This window comes from Carassius gibelio, chromosome A19, assembly GCF_023724105.1.
Source record: "Carassius gibelio isolate Cgi1373 ecotype wild population from Czech Republic chromosome A19, carGib1.2-hapl.c, whole genome shotgun sequence".
In the NCBI taxonomy this organism is placed as follows: domain Eukaryota; kingdom Metazoa; phylum Chordata; class Actinopteri; order Cypriniformes; family Cyprinidae; genus Carassius; species Carassius gibelio.
In genome coordinates this window covers 7,935,012-7,958,296 of record NC_068389.1, presented here as the reverse complement: position 1 = coordinate 7,958,296, position 23,285 = coordinate 7,935,012, and the positions used below count along the sequence as shown (strand labels likewise).

General features: G+C 38.1%; 1 protein-coding gene across 2 annotated transcripts; it reads right to left on the bottom strand.

Moving 5' to 3' along the window:
- Positions 1-974: 974 nt before the first annotated feature.
- On the bottom strand, positions 975-22,454 carry smad10a (SMAD family member 10a). 2 transcript variants are annotated; one of them, XM_052533744.1, is made up of 12 exons: positions 22,116-22,454; positions 19,764-20,009; positions 15,431-15,605; positions 15,240-15,263; positions 13,034-13,252; positions 12,005-12,211; positions 10,456-10,551; positions 10,305-10,358; positions 9,889-10,072; positions 5,712-5,880; positions 4,560-4,698; positions 975-2,513 (listed from the first exon to the last, which is right to left on the bottom strand). In XM_052533744.1, exons 2-12 carry the CDS (start codon positions 19,998-20,000, stop codon positions 2,302-2,304), a joined length of 1,716 nt encoding a protein of 571 aa, XP_052389704.1. In that variant the 5' UTR covers positions 20,001-20,009; positions 22,116-22,454; the 3' UTR covers positions 975-2,301. The 2 variants fall into 2 exon arrangements, with proteins under 2 accessions (XP_052389704.1, XP_052389705.1); XM_052533745.1 differs by having other exon boundaries at positions 19,764-20,004.
- Positions 22,455-23,285: the final 831 nt, after the last annotated feature.

Sequence of the window (23,285 nt, the reverse complement as noted above, 5' to 3'; positions counted from 1 at the left end):
TGATGAGCGTTTTGTTTTGACAGTGTGTCATGTTATCTGTACGGTTCAGTATGTCTCTCAGAGTCAGGTTTGCATCTACATCAGTTGCTCCTTTCCAACGCTTCCTGAAGTGACCAGCGGCAAAATAGAGATGTACATTTGCTCCGAGGCATTTAGTGCTACCAAACCCGTGGATCTCAAGATATTCTGAGTTTATGCAAAAAAACTTGGTTGGAGGTTGAACAGTCTCTTCCTCACTTGAGCGTGTTGTGTGTATGTGTGTGTGTTTGTGTAACACCAGAGCGTAATAGAGCACAACCATATGGTTCCAGGAGTAAAAATAACATTAATTTTCTCCACAGATATTTGAGTCAGTCTCTCTACCCAGTATTTGAACAAATCTTTTGCAATAAACTTCAAATATAGAGTATACAAACTCATTTAATTCAAAATGCATATTTTTTCTAATGCCGATCTTGTAGCTCAGAACTCTTGAATGAATGGAAAAATACTTCTGGAACCATTAGTTATTGTTGCCTTTTGTGTTATGTTCAGACATTGACCCATAAATTCTTGCAAGGACAAATTTTAAGCTTTTTCTACCAGTATTGCAAAACTATTAGGCCCTAATATTCTTAGTATAACTGCATGATGTGCAAAGCTAGAAAGGCATATGAACGATAAAGCTATTTCCCTGAACTTAATCTGCAATCAACCCTGTGTAAACTTGCATTCATTAGTAGACCTGTAGCGCTAAGGTATTTACATCTAATCTGAACGGATGAATCTCACAAATCCCATCAGCAACATTTCCAGGTCATATTTCACCATAAAAACAAGAAAAGAAAGAAATAGAAAATGAAATTCCGTATAAACAAAAAAGCTTTTTTTTAAATTGTACATAATATATCTAACCTAAAGTTTTTTTTATTATTCCTGTTAATTATATATATATATATATATATATATATATATATATATATATATACATAAAACACAAAATATTTAATGAAAAAACTACTGTTAAATAATACTTTAATTTAAAAAAAATATGAATTGTTTAATTGTAATTATTATGATATATGTTGGACCTCCTTTCATTTATGCTCAATTTATCAAAACAATTTTTTTTTTTTTTTTATAAAAATATACAGTAATCTATGAAAGAGGATTAGGGCTAATCATAAAAAAACAAAACCATCTTGAGATTAAATTCATTATTATGCAATATTAAAGATATAGAAAAATAGGGAAAAAAGCCTAAATAAAATGTTGAGAATAAAGTCATTGTTTCCTGAAGAAAAAAAAACAAACAAAAAAAAAAACACTGAAATTAAACATTTCAAGGAAAAAGAGTCCAAATAAAATGTTGAGAATAAACACACTTGTGTAATGTTCATTTGATCTCATGGGACAGTGTTATTTTTGCACCCTGTTAATGTACAACAATACTAAGGTGCAAAAGTATCCGTCACTAAGTATAAATATCATCTAATTACTATTTACACTTATTGCAAAGATCCTAAAGTAAAAGCTTTTTACTTCACAAACACAGACTCAAACTCAGAAACTACTCCCTTAACTTCTCAAAATCTACTGTTTATTCTCAATATTTTATTTCAAAATTTTCTCAAAGTTTTTTTCTCAAACACAAACACTTTATTCTCAAAATCTAATGATTGTATTCTCAACCTTTAAAAAATACATGTACGAGTTTAATTATGCATTACAATGACTTTCATCAAAATATGGTTTAATTTTTTTGTATTTTTGCTTGATCCACTTCTGTAGTAATCTGATAAGAATCACCTTTGCATAAACAAACTCAAAACATCTGGAAACAATTCAGTTATTGTGGCAGGAATTATTCTGAATTTTGCAGGAAAATATGCTTCATTAATTAAAATAAAAATGTCATAATTAGGGCCGCAAACGAACAGAAAATGTTAATTAAATTTCGAGAAACTTTCCAGACATTTTGTGAAATGTTTCCGCCGCTTTGCAACCCTAGTCATAATGCAAAAAATACTTTTAAAAAGATGTTGTTTTTTCCATTCTCTTTAAGCCTTTTTTTTTTTTAGAGCAAGATATGACCTAGACATGTTTTTGCGAGATTCACCCAAAAAGAAATGCAACATTTCACTACAGAACAATAAAAAGCACTGAATATCTTTCAGAAACATGAATTTTAGAGTAGTGTTTTCTGTGGTGTTTTCACTGGGATTCTAATGACTGCACACTGTAGCAGGTAATACGCCTCGCACGCTTACTGTCGTGAGTCCAGTATCTGTGTGGTGAGTGTTGGCTGTGTATTGTTGGCTCTCAGTTAGCTGGTCCAGGATCTGCCAGTGGCATAGTGTGCAGCACCTCGTCCAGCAGCTGCAGCGCCCGGTGCAAATGCACCTCCACCCAGCAGGGGGTGTGCTTGATGCTCTGCCGGGGGTAGTCAGGACCCCAGCCCTTCACGAAGCTCAAGCGCAGGATGCACAGCCTCCGGAGATCATCCACACCAATCCCTGCTGCTGCCGAGAGGCCTGGAATCAAACACTCCCAAAGTCAGCATACAGGACTGAAAAAGTCTATTAAAGAACTAAGTAAATCTGATAAAACTGGACAAAAGTAGTATTCTTTCCAGTAGTGTTGTCACGGTACCAAAATTTCGGTATTCGGTACTGATACCAGTGAAAATCCAGGGTTCTCGGTACCAATTTCGGTACCGAAGCAAAACACAAAAATATGCTAATTAAAAATAATTAATAATAAAAAATAAAACCAATGCCATTCTTTATTCTTCTTAACAATTGTTTTTAAAGTTTTTCTACAAGTAATATAATTATGAAAAACAGTAAACAAGTCTTTTAATTAATGAAATTTAAACATTTTATTTTTTGGTATATAAAGGGGATTTGCTATTAAAATTTAAACATGGAAGAAATATTGTGTGATTTATTTCTTTAAAAAATAAAGTTTTATGAATTTTTTTCAACAGTAGTAGCAGTATCACATACATTCTAGTAAATAATAGTATTTCTAGCATAATGCCTTTATGTAAAAACGAACTTTTATTTTGACGGGTTCCCGTGAATACCTTTAAATTGACACTGGTTTTACTCAAATGAAATGGTAAAATGCTTGTGAAGTGACTCAGAACAGTTCTGGTGATGTTGTTTATGTATTTATGTCCTCGTTCAGACGGCAGATGCTGAAATTACTGCAAGCGTCACGCTCGTAACTTTTTTTAGTACCGACTTGTTACCGAAGTACCGGGTCTTAGGACAACACTACTTTCCAGTATTGACTTATTTCCTGTTGAAACAGGAAGTCAGATGGATTTGATGACCTCAAAGCTAACAAACAAAGGCCATGTACACTATAAAGTTTCAGAAAAAAAACTATCAGTTACCTTGGACTCTTTATTGCCTCGTTTCCTTATCACACATTTTAGTAATCAGCAAAATTAAATATGAAAGCTTAAACATTCATCCTGAGAAAAACGCTTTGAAATCTGTTCATTTTACAAAATATGCTACATGTTTTGATCAAAACTTTTTCTAATCTTGAAAAAACACATGGTTAGAAACGTCTCCAGGTTCCATATTTGGTAGTTATTTTGTAACAGATTTTAATATTGTGACAGAAATGTATTAATTTGTGCCAGGAAAAAGCATTAAAAAGTTTAATAGATTTTGGGTGTCACCTGGTGGCTATTCTTGGTATAATGTCTGAAAAAAATCTCACAGGAACATCAATTGTTTTAATGTCAACTTCAAATTTGGAACATAATTTATTTAGACACATGGCTTTGATTTTATAGCCATTTTAGATTATAAAATATTTTGTGAAATATTTCTTTTATATATATATTTAAAAATGGTACAGTATATTTTCTTTACAGTAAACTTATTTACACTTAAATTTTTGTTTTAATGCTTTCACTTCAATAATAATATGCTAATTGTTCTTTAAATAATTATTTCAAAAGAGACAACCCTTTTCTTGATAATACATTGACTGTATGTTTGGAAAGCTTCTTCACAGAGCACGTTCTTGAAGGCTTGCCATGTTTACTTATTATAAGCAATGATTATTTAACATCTTCGGGATTGTTGTTTGGGCTCAAGTATAAAGCGACCCAGTTTATTGAGTTAACAGATGTGCAGGTTGAGATATTTTGGTATGTGGCGCATTTCCAAGATTTGGTTTATCATGAGCTTGTTCTTATTTGCTCTTTTGGTTCGACGGAGATCTGCCAACACTAATAAGCTGAAATGTACCACCGCACGCAACAAACAACACAACACAGATATGTGTTTAAATTCATCATGAACAACTAGTTGTCCAGTTTGGTTCTGTATGCACTGTCTAGAATTTCTGTAAATGCATTTTTCAGAAGTAATATCAGTTGTAGAAGGCAGTTGTCACTCTTATAAATTACTGAACCAGTACAGAACAGTATTATGTGTGTACGGAACAGAATTAAGCATTAAAAGGTGAATTCACAACCAAATTTAACTGCAATGTGTATGTGTGAGTCCCAAAACCCTCGTTCTGACTTCACAGTGAATACAGCAGACACTCACTGACTGCAGGAGCGATTCCACCAACACTTCCTGGTCCTGGGATATTCCCAGCCACCGCTGCGGCCTGTGCTGCCGCTGCCGCCTGCGCCGTAGCCGCCTGCTGCTGCATCTGCCTGTGGCACTGCCTGAGGTCAAAGACCTGCAGAAACCAAACAATGCTCACAGACAATGACAAACACAGACCTCGCTGCCGTGTCCTAAAACAACGGCTGACAAGAAGTCATTTGGACAGGCTTAAAAACAAGTCAAGCTCTGGATCAAGCAAATCTAATGTGACAGGAAGCAAAAATACACACAGAGCTTTCAAGTGCGTAAAGGTCTTCACTGCTCATCGAGGTTGATATTATAAGGGTCATAATAGTATAACTTTTCCTTGATTTATTTTTTTTAGATATGAGTAATTATAATAGCATGACTGCACTATCATGTACTATGAAAACATACTAGGGTGAATTCATTAAACACTGCAGCACAAAGCGGCATTTCAAAAGGAAAATAAGGAATTTAGTTTAAATATATCTATGATTTATTAAAAGTTTTAAAGGGGTGGTTGATTGCGATTTCACTTTTTTAACATTAGCTAGTGTGTGCTGTTGCTTTTTGAGCATAAACAGTATCTGCAAAGTTACGAAGCTGGAAGTTCAGCGCAAACGGAGATATCGTCTTGTACAAAAACGGCTGGTAGGGACTACAACAAGTTACTTCCTGGGTTTGTGATGATTATTGGCCGATCTATCGGTGCATTTCTATAAATTACTATTAACCATAAATTAAATATATTTATTTATTCTTCATTTGGAAAGTGATTTAAACAAGCGTTTTTAAATGTGTGTATTTAATTTTTTTTTATATACTTTTTTTTGTGATTTATTAACAATAAGATTTTTTTTATAACAAGTAAAATGTAGATAAAATACAATAAAATACGCAAATTTAAACTTTTATCAAAGATAAAAGACTTTTTCAAAAATATAGCCTTCATCTAATTCCTAGCCTAGTTTTCTACAGAAGTCGATGCTATTTGACTGGCACTATAAACGTTGCATAATTTCCTCCCATAAATAATTTTTTTAAATATGATGAACCCCTTAAATGCATTATTTCTGAAGTCTACAATCTGCATGGGTTTAAAGCAAAGCTGGTAACTTTTACCTTTATGTAGGCCCCTGGGTAGATTTTATGCACCGCATCACCTGGCGCTCGTCCTGCTTCTCTGTCCAGGTAATAACTCTGCACAAAGACGGCATGATCGCTCATGCAGCGCATCCATACATCCCCCTCTCCTCGACACTCCAGCTGCACTCCTTTACCAATGTGCAACCTGCAGACAGAGACACAACACAACTGGAGAATCAGTGACTGAATCTGCACTGCCTTTACAACATTTCTCCTTCCGTCAGATAGTAATGTAACACAAATAAACACATGCCACCAAGTGTCATAACCAAAGCCAGATGTGCCTTTAATGTCTTGCAGTCCACTTCATCAGTTTGTTAAAGCCAGCTTTTCCTGGCTGTTATTCTCACATAATCTGTTGTTTATTATTGTTCATCACAGTGTCAATCTGGCACAGTAACGTGTGTTAAAGCAAACATAAAACCTGTGAAATTCATTTAAACACAAATAAATAAATATAACAAATATAACGCCTCTATAGGGCCTGGAAAATATAGCTTGATATATTTCAGCCTTTTGATGATTTTCATCATTGCAATATTTAATGGTAAAAAGTATATATATATATGTCATGATTCTGCCCTCGTGTCCTTGATTTTTCCTAGTCTTGAGGCAGGATCATGACAGACCCGTGTTTTGTGTACAAGCACATGGCCTTGTCTTTGGGCCATGTGCTTGTGTTGTCTCGTTCCCTTGCCCCGCCCCCCTTGTTAACCTAGTCGTGTCTTGATTGTCCCATCTGTGCCACCTGTCGTGTCTTGATTGTTTCCCCTATTTAGGTCTCCAAGTGTGCTCTGTCTTGCGTCGGTTCATTGTGATTTGTGTACCTCATATGTGTTCATCGATTGTGAGTGTGTGTGAGATTGTGCTGTACCCGCTGAAGTCCTTGTATTACCGTGAGTGTTTATAGTTAGTATTTAGAGTCCTTGTTTATCTTGTTAGTCCAGTCCTGTTTTAGTTATTTAGTCTTTACCTTGCTCCGTGTTTTCCCCCTCGTGGGTTTTGTTTTCCCCTTTTTGTAATAAACCCTTTGTTTGAGAATCCCTGTCTGCACCTGAGTTCCTCCCTTACCAAGATCCTGACAGAATGAACCGACCAAGAAGGAACTCAGCAGGCAGGAGGTCCTCCGAGCTCCAACACCTGTTGGAGTTCCGGAGGCAGTGCTGGATGTCATCCCCCCACAGACAGGAAGGGGGTCACCCTCCCATACTCGCCCGAGGGGGAGTGGATCCTCCAGAATTATGCCCGGCTGTGGGAGAGCCTCTCCCAGGAGGAGCCACAGAGGTCCCCACCTACCCAGCTGCCGGCGATCCCGGAGGGTCGTGTCCTGGCCGTGGCAACCCTGGGGGGTCAGTCAAGCCCCTCCCAGAGTCCTGAGGTGCCCTCCTCAGCCAGCAGTCTCCCCATGAAACGAGGGAGACGGTTTTCATGGGAGTCAACTTCTGAGTCTTCGGCGTCCGAGACTGCCCTGCCCGAGACCAAACTCCCCCAACCCGCCTCTGACCCAGCTGTGGCCTCTGCACCGCGCCCAAGGAGGAAGAGGAGGAAGAGGGGGCCTGCCGGTCCTGTGACCCTGTCTCCTCCCGTGCCAGCAGCGGAGAGCGCTGGCGTGCCCGTGCCAGCAGCGGAGAGCGCTGGCGTGCCCGTGCCAGCAGCGGAGAGCGCTGGCGTGCCCGTGCCAGCAGCGGTGGGCGTGCCCGACCCAGCAGCGGTGAGCGTGCCCGTGCCAGCAGCGGAGAGAGCTGGCGTGCCCGTGCCAGCAGCGGTGAGCGCTGGCGTGCCCGAGTCAGCAGCGGTGAGCGCTGGCGTGCCCGAGCCGGCAAAGAAGAGGGCAGTATGCAAGTCGGCAGTCGTGAGAGCGCAGGAGAGTGCCGCGGCCGACTCTGCAGCAAAGACTTTAGTTCAGTGTATCTCATCTCGTAAGGAGATGCCAATTGTCTTAGCGGCTAAAGCCTTTTCTGATTATTTGTCTAGTCTTGTCCGTATCCTAGAAGTCCCCGTCAGTCCTGTCTTGTCCTCAGACCCTGTCCCCAGAAATCCCGAGTGTCCTGATGTCGTCTCCCCGTGTCCCGTAGATGTCGTCTCCCCGTGTCCCGTGAGTGTTGCCCCGTGTCCTGCTGATGTAGTCATGTATCCTGTTGATGTGGCCCCGTGTCCCGTAGATGTTCCGTGTCCTGTTGTCCCCCCGTGTCCAGTAGATGTTGCCCCGTGTCCCGTAGATGTCCCGTGTCCAGTAGATGTTGTCGTCCCGTGTCCAGTAGATGTTGTTCCCCCGTGTCCAGCTGTCGTCTCCCCGCGTCCCGTAAGTCTTGCCCCACGTCCCGTAAGTGTTGCCCCGCGTCCCTTGTCTGCTCCTATCATGTCCCCTGTCAGTTGTCCCGAGACCCCTCCCCGCCCCTCACCACCCAGACCTGCCCGTACCCCCCGTCGTCAGCCTTCGTCCTGTCCTCCTAAAACTCCTGCCCCACCCACTCACCCTGGTCTGTCCCCCATGAACTTTGTGGTCCCGCCTCCTCCCCTTCCCTGTTTGTTTTTTTTGATTTGTCACCCTAACCCTGCCGTCGTGTACTCATGTTTGCCTTTGTTGTTATTTGTCATGTCCTGTTGGTTTGTGTCTGTGTCCCAGTCTGTCATGTCAGTCGTGTCCCGTGTTTGATGTTCCCTTGAGGAGCGTCTGGAAGCCGCTCCTTAAGGGAGGGGTTCTGTCATGATTCTGCCCTCGTGTCCTTGATTTTTCCTAGTCTTGAGGCAGGATCATGACAGACCCATGTTTTGTGTACAAGCGCATGGCCTTGTCTTTGGGCCATGTGCTTGTGTTGTCTCGTTCCCTTGCCCCGCCCCCCTTGTTAACCTAGTCGTGTCTTGATTGTCCCATCTGTGCCACCTGTCGTGTCTTGATTGTTTCCCCTATTTAGGTCTCCAAGTGTGCTCTGTCTTGCGTCGGTTCATTGTGATTTGTGTACCTCATATGTGTTCATCGATTGTGATTGTGTGTGAGATTGTGCTGTACCCGCTGAAGTCCTTGTATTACCGTGAGTGTTTATAGTTAGTATTTAGAGTCCTTGTTTATCTTGTTAGTCCAGTCCTGTTTTAGTTATTTAGTCTTTACCTTGCTCCGTGTTTTCCCCCTCGTGGGTTTTGTTTTCCCCTTTTTGTAATAAACCCTTTGTTTGAGAATCCCTGTCTGCACCTGAGTTCCTCCCTTACCAAGATCCTGATATATATATATATATATATATATATATATATATACTTAATCTTTACAGATTTTAGTAGTCAGTATCATTTTAGCATGATTCACTTATTAATATTTTGAATGAGCTTTTGCTTCAGCTTTTTTTTAATGTAATTTTTTAAAAATTCGTTTAGGTTCTAGTCATTTTGTGATTTGCTTAAGTCCTTTCTATTAGCTTCAATAACGTTATTATTTTCAATTAGTTGCGAATGTAACAATTCTAATTTTTAGGTTTTAAATCTTATATTCATATTTTATTTTAGCTGTATAAAAAAAACTGTTAGTAATTTAACACCCCTATTCTAAATTATCCAGTGTTGTTATTGTCAGGTAAAACTAAAACTATTTATTTAATTGATTTCAATAAAGCTGAAATAAAATCTCAATATTAAATGAAAAAAATAAAGCTTAAAACACTGAATGAAAATAAGAAATGTTGCTTTGGATGTAACTGAAATGTTAAATAACCAAAATAACGAAAACTAATACAAATGACAAAAGCACTTAAAATTACTAAAACGTAAACTAGAAAAACGTCAAAAATGTAAAAATATAAGCTGATTCAAAACATCATTAAATTTATAAAATACTATAATTGTGTATAAAATAACACTGAAATAACACTTATTTCTCCTCCTTGCTCTAAAAACGTCTTTCTTCAACAGCTTGAAACTTTCTACATCTGCACCAAGAATCAGTGTCTGATGCCCTTAAAACTCTCATTTTAGCGCCTTCATTCAAGCTGTGATAAAAGAAGAAATATGAAACAAGTCTACTGGCATTGGTATTTAAAACTTAACAGCTGAATAAAAACAAGATTACAATCATTGTCATACACACAATGTTGGTTTTACATCTACTGAGTAAATGGTGGATGGCTCTGATAAGCACACAGAGCGCACACACACACACACATACCTGGCGCGCTCGCTGGCGTCTGTGCGGTGCACGTTACTGAGCTGACCCAGGCAGAAGCGGTCGCCTCCTGAGGGGTCCACATACCCGTCAATCGTCACCACCGGACAGCTGGACAGCACTTTAAACATCTCCCCCACCTGCACATCCATCTCGAAGTATGAGATGGAGCACCAAAACTCGGGACCTGTGGTTGCAGCGCAAACTGAGAACACGAGCAGACACTAAAATACATATTTACCATATTATGTGACTATTTCATGTTTTTGTTGGAAGTCTCTCATCTTCACCAAGGCTGCGTTTATTTAAAAACAGTACTATTGTGACATTTTATTACAATTTAAAGTAGCTGTTTTCGATTGTTATCTATTTTAAAATGCAATTTATTCCTGCAGCGTAAAGTTGAATTTTTTATAGACCTGGATGGTTGGAGACTGGAGGGGGGAAAGACGCTGAACTGTGATGTTGAGACCCTGATAGAGAAAGAAATAATAATGGATTAATTCAGTTCTATTAAGAATAATGGTATATTTGCATACATGTTTGTAGCAATGTTTAAGGCGAACATACAGAAGTGTGGGTGATGGAGAGGAGGCTGGTGACCGCGTCCGTTTTGCTGGGGTCCTACAGGAGTGTAGGAGGCTGTGCTGCTGCCTGTCCAGGCTGCTGCAGCAATTTAAGATTAGAAATGTTTAGTGTATGAAGCAATGAAAGTATCATAACAGCTAAACAGGCATGACATGACAGGTTTCCAGTGACAAGTATTTTATCTTTCAACACTGAAAAAGGAAATGCATGCCAAACATGCCCAAACCATGGCCAATAAATGTCATGTTAGATATACAGCTTTGAGGAGTGCAGTCAATGAGATTTCACTGTGGGCGGGGCTACAGAAACAGAAACCAAGATGTTATTATTAACTAATACTAAAATTATTTAGTATTATTAAAAGTTTTCATTAATTTAAATAAAGCTGAAGTAAAATCATAAATGTCGATGAAACTATCCTTGGCAACTAACTGAAACTAAATAAATGCTGACGTACTAAAATTACTAACACTAGAACAAAAAAAAACAAAAAAATCGAGCTAAAGAAAAATATTAAGTAATAATAAAATAACAATTTTTTCAAAAACACAAAACAAAATTACTAAAATGTAAACTAAATTTAAATATGAAAACTGTAGCCTACATTTAAAAAAAATCAAAGTTATAAAAATATACTTTAATGATACATTAAAATAAAATAATCATGATAACAACAATAATAATAACTGACAGAAACAGGTTTTATTTATCAAATAATACAATAGCATAAAAAAAAAACTCTTAAATAACTGATTACTTCAGGGTTACTACTACAGTTTTTTGCAAAATACAAAAGTTTTATTAAATGATAAACTTCACATTGAAAAAATTTTAAGAAAAGAGATGAGTCAAAATTATCATTTATAATATTAATATAAAAACAATTATAAATTAATTAATTATTTTATTAAAAAACATAAATATATCTTAGTGTCTTAATAATTTAGATTTGTATAATGATTTAGCATTAGCTTATTGTCGATCCACCAGTTCGAGTGTTTCGATTTTCACATTGGTCTGAACAAAAACAGCAGACGGGCTTATTAAAAATGCACATTCTTTCTGGAACCACAGAAATACAGCAGCAGCACAGCAGCTGAATTTGTGAGCATCCCAGTGCCCTCCTCCCTTTGAAGGGCAGGGCCATTGAAGTGTGTTCTTTTTAGGGGTGCAGGGCATTACTTTCCTCTCAATTCTCTTTTGGTTGGAGGGGTAGGGGAAAGGGGAAGGGCCTGATAGCTCTTCAAATGATTTTTCGGGACCACACTTCAAACTAAGGTGTATGAATGGAAACATGGCTGCTACAGCGAACAAAAAGACACATAAATGTAAGCTTTTTTGGCCTAAATAAAGATTTTAACGTAAAGTAATCATTTGTTTTATGTTACATTCAATTGTGAGTTAATATTAACAGTCATGTTAGTGCCACAGCATATGTCTGATCAGGGCGATAACTGCCGTAGACACTGATTTAGTCACAGGATTTATCACTAATCGTGTTGTGATTGTTTAGGTGATGGTGAATACTCACTGTGAAAGGAGCCTTGCGTCTGGGAGTGTTTGGAGCTGTTGTAGCCGTTCTGGTTGGGTGGAGGCTGGGGTGGGCCGGGGGTCTGTGGGGGTCCATGTGTGGGGGTGGAGGGGGGAGGTGTAGGGGTCATGACTTGACCCTGAGGAGACGCAATCTGAAGTAAGCCTTCACCGTGACCTCCCTGCATCGGCATCATAGAGCCAGAAGCTGAAAGACGACATTGGAATTACAACTAAGCCTGTCACAACTGCGTCGCGTAATCTGCAAATAACCGGAAGTAGCGCATTTCACAGACGAGAATCCATGGAAATCATTATTATTCCAGGGCTGCATGTTATATTAAACCCATTTTAAAATCACACATCAATTCACAAATGCTGCGATTCAATTAAATAAACATGTGAGGCCAGGTTCGATATATGCGCTTTAATCATTTACATGCGCGTAGATTATATACGTGTGTCTCAGAGCGGCTCCGTTCACAGTAAATGCTACTCCACACAAACTTCTAAATATTAATTTACATGCGTAGAGCATCTCAAACTCCATCTCTACATATATCTGAGAGTTTGAGTTATTATAACTTTTATCTGAAAACACAATGTGCACCATTTCATCAGATTTGTATGGTTAATCATTTATAAACCTACGCAAACAGGAGAACACATCAATATCTTAATCAAAATGTTAACTGTTCATCGCAATTTCTAAAATAAAACCCTCACGTTTTGATGTCCACATATTCAAGTAATTACAGTGGCTGTAGCTTTTCTTCGTAAAAGAAATGGGCAAATATAAAATGTTAAGTAGAAATTTGAACGAAATTTTGTATAGTCGATATTAAACAAGAATAAGATCTTAATGCTATATGTATTTAAAGTAATTTTTTATACCACAAAAAATGTTAGTATAATTATCCGATTACCCGGAAAGAATAATGGACTGATTACTCGATTACAAAAACAATCGTTAGTGACAGCCCTAATTACATCAGCTATGAGTGGTGCGTGTCCAGCGGTCAGCTCTTACCGGTGGGGGAGAGGGGTATGTTGGAGTAAAGGGAGACCGCTGGGGGCGCTCGGCTGGGCTCTGAAGGCAGCTGTAGAGGAGGCAGTGGCTGGCCGTAGTGGTCCGGAGGAGGGAGTTTCATCGCCCCCTGGTGGTCCTGCTGAGGAGGCAGTCCCGGGGGGACGTCCATCTGGATGCAGTCGTGGCTGTACTCTTCCTTTATCAGTCTGCCAGTGGGACCTAGATACCAGCCAGAAGACCAACTTTAATCATTTTACTGAATCCGTTAATATAAAAATAGATAAATAAAAAATACATCGTAAAAATATTATACAAAAAAAAAAAACGAATCAGAAAATAATTTTTGAACCTGGGAGGAATGGTAGTCTTTTGTATAAAAAAAACTTAAAATAACACTGTTTATCTTCATTTAATCACAATTTCGTAACTTTATCTGTTCATTAATAAAGATTTAAATAAATGAGATGTAGATGAGAGAACGTATGAAAAAAGTAATGCAAAAAAGAGTTCGAAATAATTACATTTTTAATCATCATATTTCTTGAAAAGCAGGAAACAAGATCAGCATATTAAAATGATTTCTGAAGTATTTCATTCAGCTTTGTATCACAGAAATGAATTTCATTTTAAAATATTTATTTAACAGTAACAGTTATTTAAAATTGTTATAATATTCAAAAATATTACTGTTTTACTGTGTTTCTGATTAAATAAATGAGGCCTTGGCGAGCATAAGAGACTTCTTTCAAAAACAAACAAAAATCATATTATTCCAAACATTTGAACCGTAGTGTATGTGTGTGTGTGTGTGTGTGTGTGTGTGTATATATATATATTAGGGTGACCACCCGTCCCACGTAGCGCGTGCGCGAACAGCGTTTGAAGCCCAATTCATGCGTCCCGCAAATTGAGACTGTGTCACGCATAATCAATGCTTGCTCAAAAAAGGTTGATGGCTATATCCTCGAGCCCCAGGCAGCCAAACGAACATTCCTTGACAGTTCAGCACTTCTGCGAGAGCGGGAGCGAGCGAGTTTGAATGAGAGATGAAGTTTACATCTTTATTATTTCTGTTTTAACGTTTTTCCTACATTATTTATATTAAAATATGTTATGTAGGCAATAACTCAGTTTACTATTTGACTAATTTACTGAGGTGGCATCGTTAACTTAAAAAAATGATGATAATTTGGTGGATAATTTAAATTTTTCCATTAATAACAGGTAGTGTATTGTGATGTAAAATTAACGGTCGCCTGAGGACGATCCACAACCATCTTATCTGAGCTCAAAACGCTGCTGGCAAGTGTCAAGATACTAAAAGTAATAGATACATAATTAACGTTTATGTGTGTTTATTTTTGTTCTCAGTACGTTATTTTAATAGCAATTAATGATTATGAACATAAAAGCATTACAAAAAAACATACATATATATATTATTATTGCAATACCATCGATGAAACCACAAAGCTGACGCGGAGGTATGTATAACTGCAATGTAAAATAATTTTGAGTATTATTGCTATTAGTTGCCTATTTTCTAAAATTAGGTACATGTAATATAAAGTACACATGGCAATGTTTTTGCAACAGCTCCAAGTCTCACGCGCAGTGTAGGCTATACGTCACTGTCTGAATCCGTTCACTTATTTATTTGTTCACTCCTTCCTTATATAGTGAACTGCCATACACTCTATATGGATTAGTGAATGAGTGAATTCCCTTCCCTTGAGTTGTGATGTTAGACTTTTTTTTAACTGTTCCTGTGGTGTTGAGCAACTACAATTCATTTTAATCCTATACATTTATATTATAATTTATTTAAAGTGTATAAATTGTAATGAAAAATAAATAAAATAGCTAAAGTAAATCGTAAGTGGAAGTGCATCTGTCAATTCTGTCATGAGCATACATCAGCAATAACACATGTTTAGGGGAATATGGCATTATTAATATACTGTACCATGTAAGGTGGTATGTGCTAGAAATGGGTAAACCACTATCAGTGAGTCTGCCCATGGGGTGGGGGCACCACCGCGCAAGGTGTCCCACATTGTACCTCAGAAACATACCCCTTGTCCCCCCTTGGGCTTATTAGCAGGTGGTCACCCTAATATACATATATATATACACACACACACACACACACACACACACACAAATATTTATATACATATACATATATATATGATTCTTTTCTTACCTGTGTTTTGAAGACTGAGACCAACTTGAGATGAGAGGGGAAAAAAAGACAAAATAGAAAAACATTTTACAATATGTTTTGCTGCAGTGATAAGAAAGCAAGAGACACTATTCTTCCAGACACAGGAAGTGCTGCACACAGCTCAGTAATGTCTCGGTTCATGCTGTTGAATGAAAGGACAGCAGACTCACCGATGCCTGGTGACACCACTCTCTCATAATGGTAAGGGTTCACACAGACATTATCGTATTTGAGGTCAAATGCGTACTGGCAGAACTTCACATGCTTGAGCTCGTTCTTGTGAAGGTCGGGCCAGCGCCACAACCGCGCGTAGATTACATGAGGAAAACCTTTCCGACCGGCAACCTGCGGGAAGAACACATGAGAAGAGAAGAAAGAGGATGACTCATACTGAAGGAAAAATAATCATGTGCCAAGCATTAATATTAAAACATTATTAGTGGTTTAAATATTTCTCACAGCTAAACACAGTTCAATTCAGGTAATTTTCTAAATTACTGACAAAACGATGCAGCATGAACACCATGATAGTGGGTCATAATTTGGTTTAATTTGATTATTTTGGTACATTATATACATATACATATATATATATATATATATATATATATATATATATATATATATATATATATATATATATATATATATATATATATATATATATATATATATATATATATATATAATTATAATCTATTACTAAATTATTGGATCACAACGGTGTTATTTTACTATTATTTATATACTACTAATTATAGTTTAGTAAATTAATAATAAACTATAATAAATTATAGTATTTTATATTTATATTTTTGGGCTTATGTCTTATTATTATTTTTTTCCGTTTATATATTTTATTGTTGTATATATTTATATGAATGAATTTCCGCTATTATTACATTTATTTCTACTTTTCTTACATTTCTCATCAAATATTTATATTTTATTTCAGCCTTCTTTCAATAACTTTCAAAGCTAAATTTCAAAGCTAGTTTTAGTTAACAATAATATTCCATTTAATGTATTTTAATTATGCATTTAGATATTTTAATCATATTAGAATATTTAAACTTTGTATATGCATTTTAAAAATCACAAATAAAAAACAGTTTTATATAATGCAAGTCATTCTGGTTGTCCATCGATTCCTCACACTCCTCAGCAAAGGCGTAGTTTTAAATGTAACTTTTGGCCTGTATGTCTATAAACGGATGGGAACTGAGATCAAAGTCCTGCTAAAGAAGCACCAAAATGACCCAAACGTTTGAACACAGCAGGTAGTGACAGGACTGCAGTAGTATGACAAAAGAGCGTCACATGATCCTGAACGCACGCGGAGCACAAGGTCCTGCGTTGAGTTTGAGAGGGCATCACAGCTGCAGGACGTGTGTGTGATATGATAATCCTCTGTAGATTAACACTAGAGGCACAGGGATACATCCAGCTGTCAGTGTCATTTATGCACACACAGACACTAATGTGCTGGGGCTGCTAACCTAAAGTCCCAGGGTTCGAACCCACTCAAATCAGGTGGACATCTCCTTTACATTATACAACTGCAGAAAATAACGCTGAAGTTGTTGTCTTTGAGCTTTTCTTTGTCTTTATAAAACCTACATATTAAAACACATCTGACAAACGCTGGATGAATAATATATCAAACATCTAACGCAATAACCATGAACTAGTGATTTTACTGTGGTTTTGGGATGTTGTTGCTTTACAGAGCGGCTTAACTTAGAGATATGTATCGGGAGGGAAAATCCACAGTATTCCTTATCCATTAATAGTATGAAACAGCTTGATAAATATTAAAATCAAAACCAGAAAGAGTCCAGAAAAAGTCCTTAATGTGGGAAAATCTGTGTAAAACATGCCCTTAAAATTTAGTGCAGTGTAAAAAAGTAGTACACTGTAAAATAAAATACAGTATCATATAATATAGTATTTGTAAAATATTGAATAATGTAACATTTTCAGATACTTTGTTGCATGTTAATTGCAATTAAATGAAAACATAGTTTTACTTTACATTAAATGCAATTAGCTGAATATTAGTTAATTAGGATCTTTATATGAAATTTCATAATTACTTCTATTGGCTTTGAAATACTGTTAAAAATTGAATAACATGCCACAGTTAAAATTATAATCAAGTACTTTCCGTGTGCTTTAGTATGTTAGTCAACACATCACAACAGGTGTTTTATATCATCTGCATCTACATTTTTTTAATATCCTTAATATTTGAAGTACACTTAAAGATTGTAAAGATACATACTTGGTGCCAGGTGAATTTTACAATAGTAACGTCATGTCTCTGTTTCTCCATGCTCTCTCTGTCTATGATAAGCTCAGTAAAGGTGACACATCATGTCTTCACTCAGTATTTCAGCTTTACTGCACCAGATCCTCTGTTACTGCACATTCATGGCTTTTTTCACTTGTGTTGCCTGTATATCATCACATCTCGTGTGTAAAGAATAGCATGTACCATCTACCAGCAGCCCATCTACACAGAGGAAAAAATAGACGGCCTTAAGTTAACCCGGCCCCTTTCCTGTGTTTTAGACAAAACAACCTTCCCAGCCTGTCCTCCACCCCTCCCTCTAAATCTGCCTGTACCAGAGGGTGGAGAAACTGTGCAGACGCCGTCCTTCTCCATATAAACCACCACTTTTACTTTGAGGTTGTTGAGGTTTACAGTCAAAGGCCTTGGCTGTCAATCATCTCGTGTCCATGCAGACCGATGCTCCAGGAGGGAAGCTGTCAGGATTGGCTGAAGCTGCGGCTAGATTGGTCTCCATCTGAAAGCCGTAGGTTCAGATGTGTGTGGTGTGGATGCGATGAGCGCCGGGCCTCAAAGAAACACCCAATCACTACGTTTATTCAACGGACAATGCCTTGATTATTTACATTGTCTAGCTTTATTTATCGCAGGATTCCCAAATAGATTAGAGGAAACACAATTGTGTGAACAATGCAGGAAAACACACTTTCCAAGGTTATTTTAGACTGGGGAAAGGGAGTTTATAGAGTGGCTGACCGATATGAGTTTTTAAAAGGGAGATGCCAAAGCCGATATCTAGAGAGCAGGACAGACGGTGAATTTCTACAATCTTTTTTGTATTTTCTAGGCTTGGGGAAAATCTGTGGTTTGGATTTAAACATGGTAGATGTGGTTACTACATAATCTATTAATTATAACTTGCATTAGCCATCGATATAAGTTATTTGAGTGGTTTTATGGAGGTCGGTGTGCTACTGATGAACAATATAATAAAATACACTATCGTTTAAAACGTTTGGGGTCAGTAAGACGTTTTTGAAAGAAATTAATACAATACAAAATACTGATTTATATTTCAAATAAACGCTGTTCTTTTCAACCTTCTATTCATCAAAGAATCTTAAAAACAGGTCTTTGAAGTCAGTTCAAGGAACGAAAACAACATTTTGACCGGAACATAACCAGAAATAAAAACAAAATCAAATTTAATATTTCCGAACAGAGACGCTTATTTGAAACGGTCATTACTGGTTAATCGTTTTGTTAATTTTGCAATCAACCAAAAATGAATTCAAATGTGACGTTGACGCATCAAATGAGTGACATCTTGCACCTGTGCATTATCAAAATAAAATACTGTTAATGAAACTAACTTTTGGTCCATAGTTCAAATAGAACATTATTATTTTAAACGGTAATATTTCAGAATATTACTCTTTATGTTGTCTTTTGCTCAAATAAATGCAGCCTTGTTGAGAAACGTCTTTCAAAAATATAAAAATATTCTACCAACCCCAACCTATTTAAGATATTAATGTACTGTATATATAATGCAATTTCTTAACACTAAATTAGATGGGAATTAAAGGGTTTATTTTACACATTGTTTACTCAGAAAACAGAATCATTCTGCCACAGCTTGCAACAAATTCAAAATCGTATTTTTTTGCTTGCATGCAAGTTTCATTCATGTGACATCTTTCGAAAAGGAATCACGACCTAATTGTTGCTATCGCCATAAAATATTGGATTTCTTTAAAGTCTGAAACAATCCAAGGGTTTGTTTATATTAATGCTATATTTACTCAAATCTCTGAAAACAAAAACAATCGTGCATTATGCATTGAGAGCACTCTTGGTAGATCTGACACTACCTATTCTCTCTCGTACAATACTGGACATGGTTACTGCACAATAATCCCAAAATTATCAATCTATCAGTCGACATCCTCACCGAACAGGTCCCATGAAACCCTTTAAACACATTTACCGTTGTGTCATGTCCAATCAAACCTTCACATTGACAGAATGACACCCTAAAACAGCAATCCGGTGCCTGTCTGAAGAAGCCATCTAACACAAAGTAAAGCAGACAAGAAAAAAGCCAACCAGAAATGACTCATCCATTCAGCATTAAAAAAAATTGGAGGGATTCCTGTAATACACTGCATTAAAGCAAATGAACGTGAGTTACTGTAAGCGTGGTTCACCTGCAGGCGTCCGTCCAGCGTCCTCTGGATGGTCACGCACTTGCTGGGATGGACTCCGTTGGTGGTGATGGCGGTGATGAGGGAGTCCAGCTCGTCCTTCTTCTCCTTCAGTTTCTTGACCAGGCTCTCGATGGCACGCTTGGCGAAGCCCTCGTTTTCACCGCCCTGCCTGTGACACATGAGGCTGTGCACGATGCTGAGGCAGGCGTCATTACTGTTGGGAGGGTTCACGGACATCCTGCTGCTCTGACAGATGGGAAAACAGAACAGCAGCATCAACACACGACTCTTACACGCTGCATCTAGTGTGCCAACACACTGTCAGGGCTGTAGTAATGCTTCATGGACATCAGTGGTAGTTTCCTAATAGTGTATATTTACTGGCATTAAAGGAGATAATTCATATTTCCAAACTGGTTTCCCAAGCACTCACCAGCTCTGTCGGACATGGTTTGGTCAAACAGGTTTCATTGATTAAGGCGAGGGTGTTATTTTGGAGCAGATACATTTAGATGGTAGACCAGTTGAATATGGAGCAGTAGCTATACAACTTACACTGCCTACTGTTTGCTTAATATGGATTTCACAAACAGTAGGCAAACCTGATGGCATCCAGTTTTTAGATTGCAAATAGACTGTTTGGTTATTTAAAAAAAATGTAAGTCTTTTGTCGTTCGATCAAATAATGAGGAAAAAAATGGGAATGGAAGTGGAGTGCATTGGCGTGTGCTTTTGTAAAATTACAGGACATTGTAATAGACCATCTTCTTCATGTATACAGAAAAACTGCTTGTTTGCACAGCACTAATACTGCAGAAATAGCAAATGGTTGTAGATTGGTATGCAATTCCAAATTGTTTTTAAAAAAAGCCAAAAAGCAATAAAACAGACAGTAAAAGGACGGCAAACAAATGGCTTTATTCTGCCTTCAAGTGCACCTGGGAAACTCGTCTCGTGCTCCCAAGTCAGGGACACGTTATTATGAATTTGCATTTATGTCACAAAGCCTGAACAAAACAAAACAGATGTGAACAACATAAGGTCCAATAAGTACATCCGAATTCACAATGATAACACAATTAAAATACAGCATGTCAAATTTAAGAGACTTGCTACATTTTTCAGTAGTCACTGCAGAATTCGATTTTCTGCCCTCATAAATATGGCTTACGATGATGAACATTTCTGACTTCACCTGAAGGCCACATACTCACAGTTTTCCATGCACAATGAACTGATATAGGGAGAAAAAAAATGTAACTTCATAAGCTGTAAGTGACTGAGTTGGTTTGAACAGCTGTGATGAATAAGTATTTGTGTTCTAGAAGAAGCAGAACTTCTCGCTGCTGTGATGAAAACCCCTGTGATCTTTGCATGAGATGCTGCAGGTGCGAAAGAGCAGGATTTCTAGAGCGCAGTGGTAACTGAGAGCTGGTGACGGATCCTGACACTTCAGATCTCTGAGCATCATCAGCTCTAATCTGTGAGGAGCGTCTCTGAGACTCAGCGATGCCCTCCATGTGTGCACAAGTGGCCCTTGAGGCAGAGCACCAGAGAAACAACTGTACATTAAGACAATATATATACACAATGCCATCAGAAGGAGTATCTGATATTATTTGAGAAAGAGGGTTCTTTTTAGTTTTTTTCTCAGTGACACACTCATGCATTATTCCTCCCTTGTTATCTGGGGTGTATTACTCGGTTATTTCATCATATATAGTACAGTGTATTTGACTAAAGCATGGCAGCCTGATTCAAAAGGACAATCAGATCCAACCCCAGCTTTAGACATCTCACAGTACGACGAAGCCACAAGCTTTAAGGTCATTAACAGGTTTAACACGCACTATTGCATGAAATAACAATGATATTAGGCCTAATTTAGAAGAAAGCCCTAATACCTTACCCAAGCAGGATAATACTGCAGCTCATATAATGTCATGCAAAGTTACAGACAAACTGTTGACTGCTCTGCAGGCAAACAAACGCATAATCGGTCACATGACGTCATCGAGTCCGTCGTCTAAAGACTTCACGAGCTCCCGCTGGACACGAGAGATGCAAACCGAGCACGCATTCCGACTAAATCAAGGCGAAGTGATGAATGAACACAAGAGGGGGGACATGCCAGGGTTTCGAGGCTCGCTATACAGTTACGGAATATTTCAAAGCTCAGACAAGGGTAAAGATGAGCTATTACGACACGGCCAGGCACACCTTCGGCGTAACATGCTTTTTGGCGAGCGAAATGTATCGCTGAATCCGCTCGGTTTCTTACACGGTCTCGAATGGTGCACCGTTGCATTTCAAAATTAATAAGAAAAAAACACCAAAAAAAATAATACTCACACATCGGTCGTATTGTTGCAGAATAGCGAAAAGCTGTCTTCTGGACAAGGACGGAGAGGTAGGAATCCGCGCCCCCTTCCCCCTCCAACATCTAATCTGAGTGTATGGGAGTCGATAGCGGACTATCAGGCTCTTCGTCTCCGTCCGCGCATCCTGACCGCTCGCTACAATAACAAAAGCGGGGAGACATTGTGCGCTGAGCGTCTCGCCCGGCTCCAGCCAATAGGAGAGCTAGTCTCAAAAGAACGGCGGCGCTCAGCCAATCAGGACGCGGCTCTCACGGCTGGGCCCCCGGGCCGAGGTCTGTCTGGGTCGCGTCTGGACTGACATATCGGCGCGACTGTTTTTTTAAGGTGGCGCCGCTGAGATTGCTCCGCCTCGTATCGGCTCACCCCGCCCCGTTCATCCCTCCTCAGTTTCCATCGATGATTGAAATCTACAACAGCCAGTGATGGCTACTTTTAGACTCGCACAGGAGAAACATGTATCATGCTCTTATTAATAAAGTACTCAAATGGTGCCCAAATGTCTGAAAAGCAGCTTGAAAATCTATGGTTTCGTTCATTTGAACCTTGAAATAAACAAAAGGTGTACGGTTATAAAAACAAAGAAGTGAATTTAAAAAAAAGATCAGAGGTTCTAGCATTTTTGGACACAAGATAGATATATTTGACAGGAACAACATACAGTAGCATGCATATTTCAGCCAAGTTTGCATATGTAGTGAGCATCAAATATGAACAGACTCCAAAAGCAGTCTTTAATCATCAATGGATGGACTTCTAAGAGGCCGGTCATATGATTCCAACTTCCTCCTTGATAGATTCCCTCCCTTGACCTTTCACCGGTACTGAAAACATTTTCTAACCCTCTCCCTTTCAGCTAAAACCAGAGGTCACCTTCATCTGCCCTTTCACCTATCCTCTTACAAAGCATCCATTATTTACATAAGACATGTGCATACCTAAGATTTTACTGCTGATTCAATTATAATGCAAAGCCATGCCGCAGATGCCAGGGGAACTTCACCTCCCCCCTAAAATTGTCATTTATGTCCACAAACCTGTATTGGCTTGATCTGTGACTTTTATATATAATTCTTTCACTCTTAAATTAATGAATGAAAAGTTTTGTTAATGAATATTATTCTGTCTTCCAAGGCTAAATATC

Coding starts and splice junctions, on each gene's coding strand:
- smad10a (XM_052533744.1), bottom strand. CDS start 20,000: ATGTCCGTGAACCCTCCCAACAGTAATGACGCCTGCCTCAGCATCGTG. Junction 12,212..13,033: donor CATACCCCTCTCCCCCACCG/GTAAGAGCTGAC, acceptor GTCGTCTTTCAG/CTTCTGGCTCTATGATGCCG. Junction 10,552..12,004: donor GACGCAAGGCTCCTTTCACA/GTGAGTATTCAC, acceptor AAATTGCTGCAG/CAGCCTGGACAGGCAGCAGC.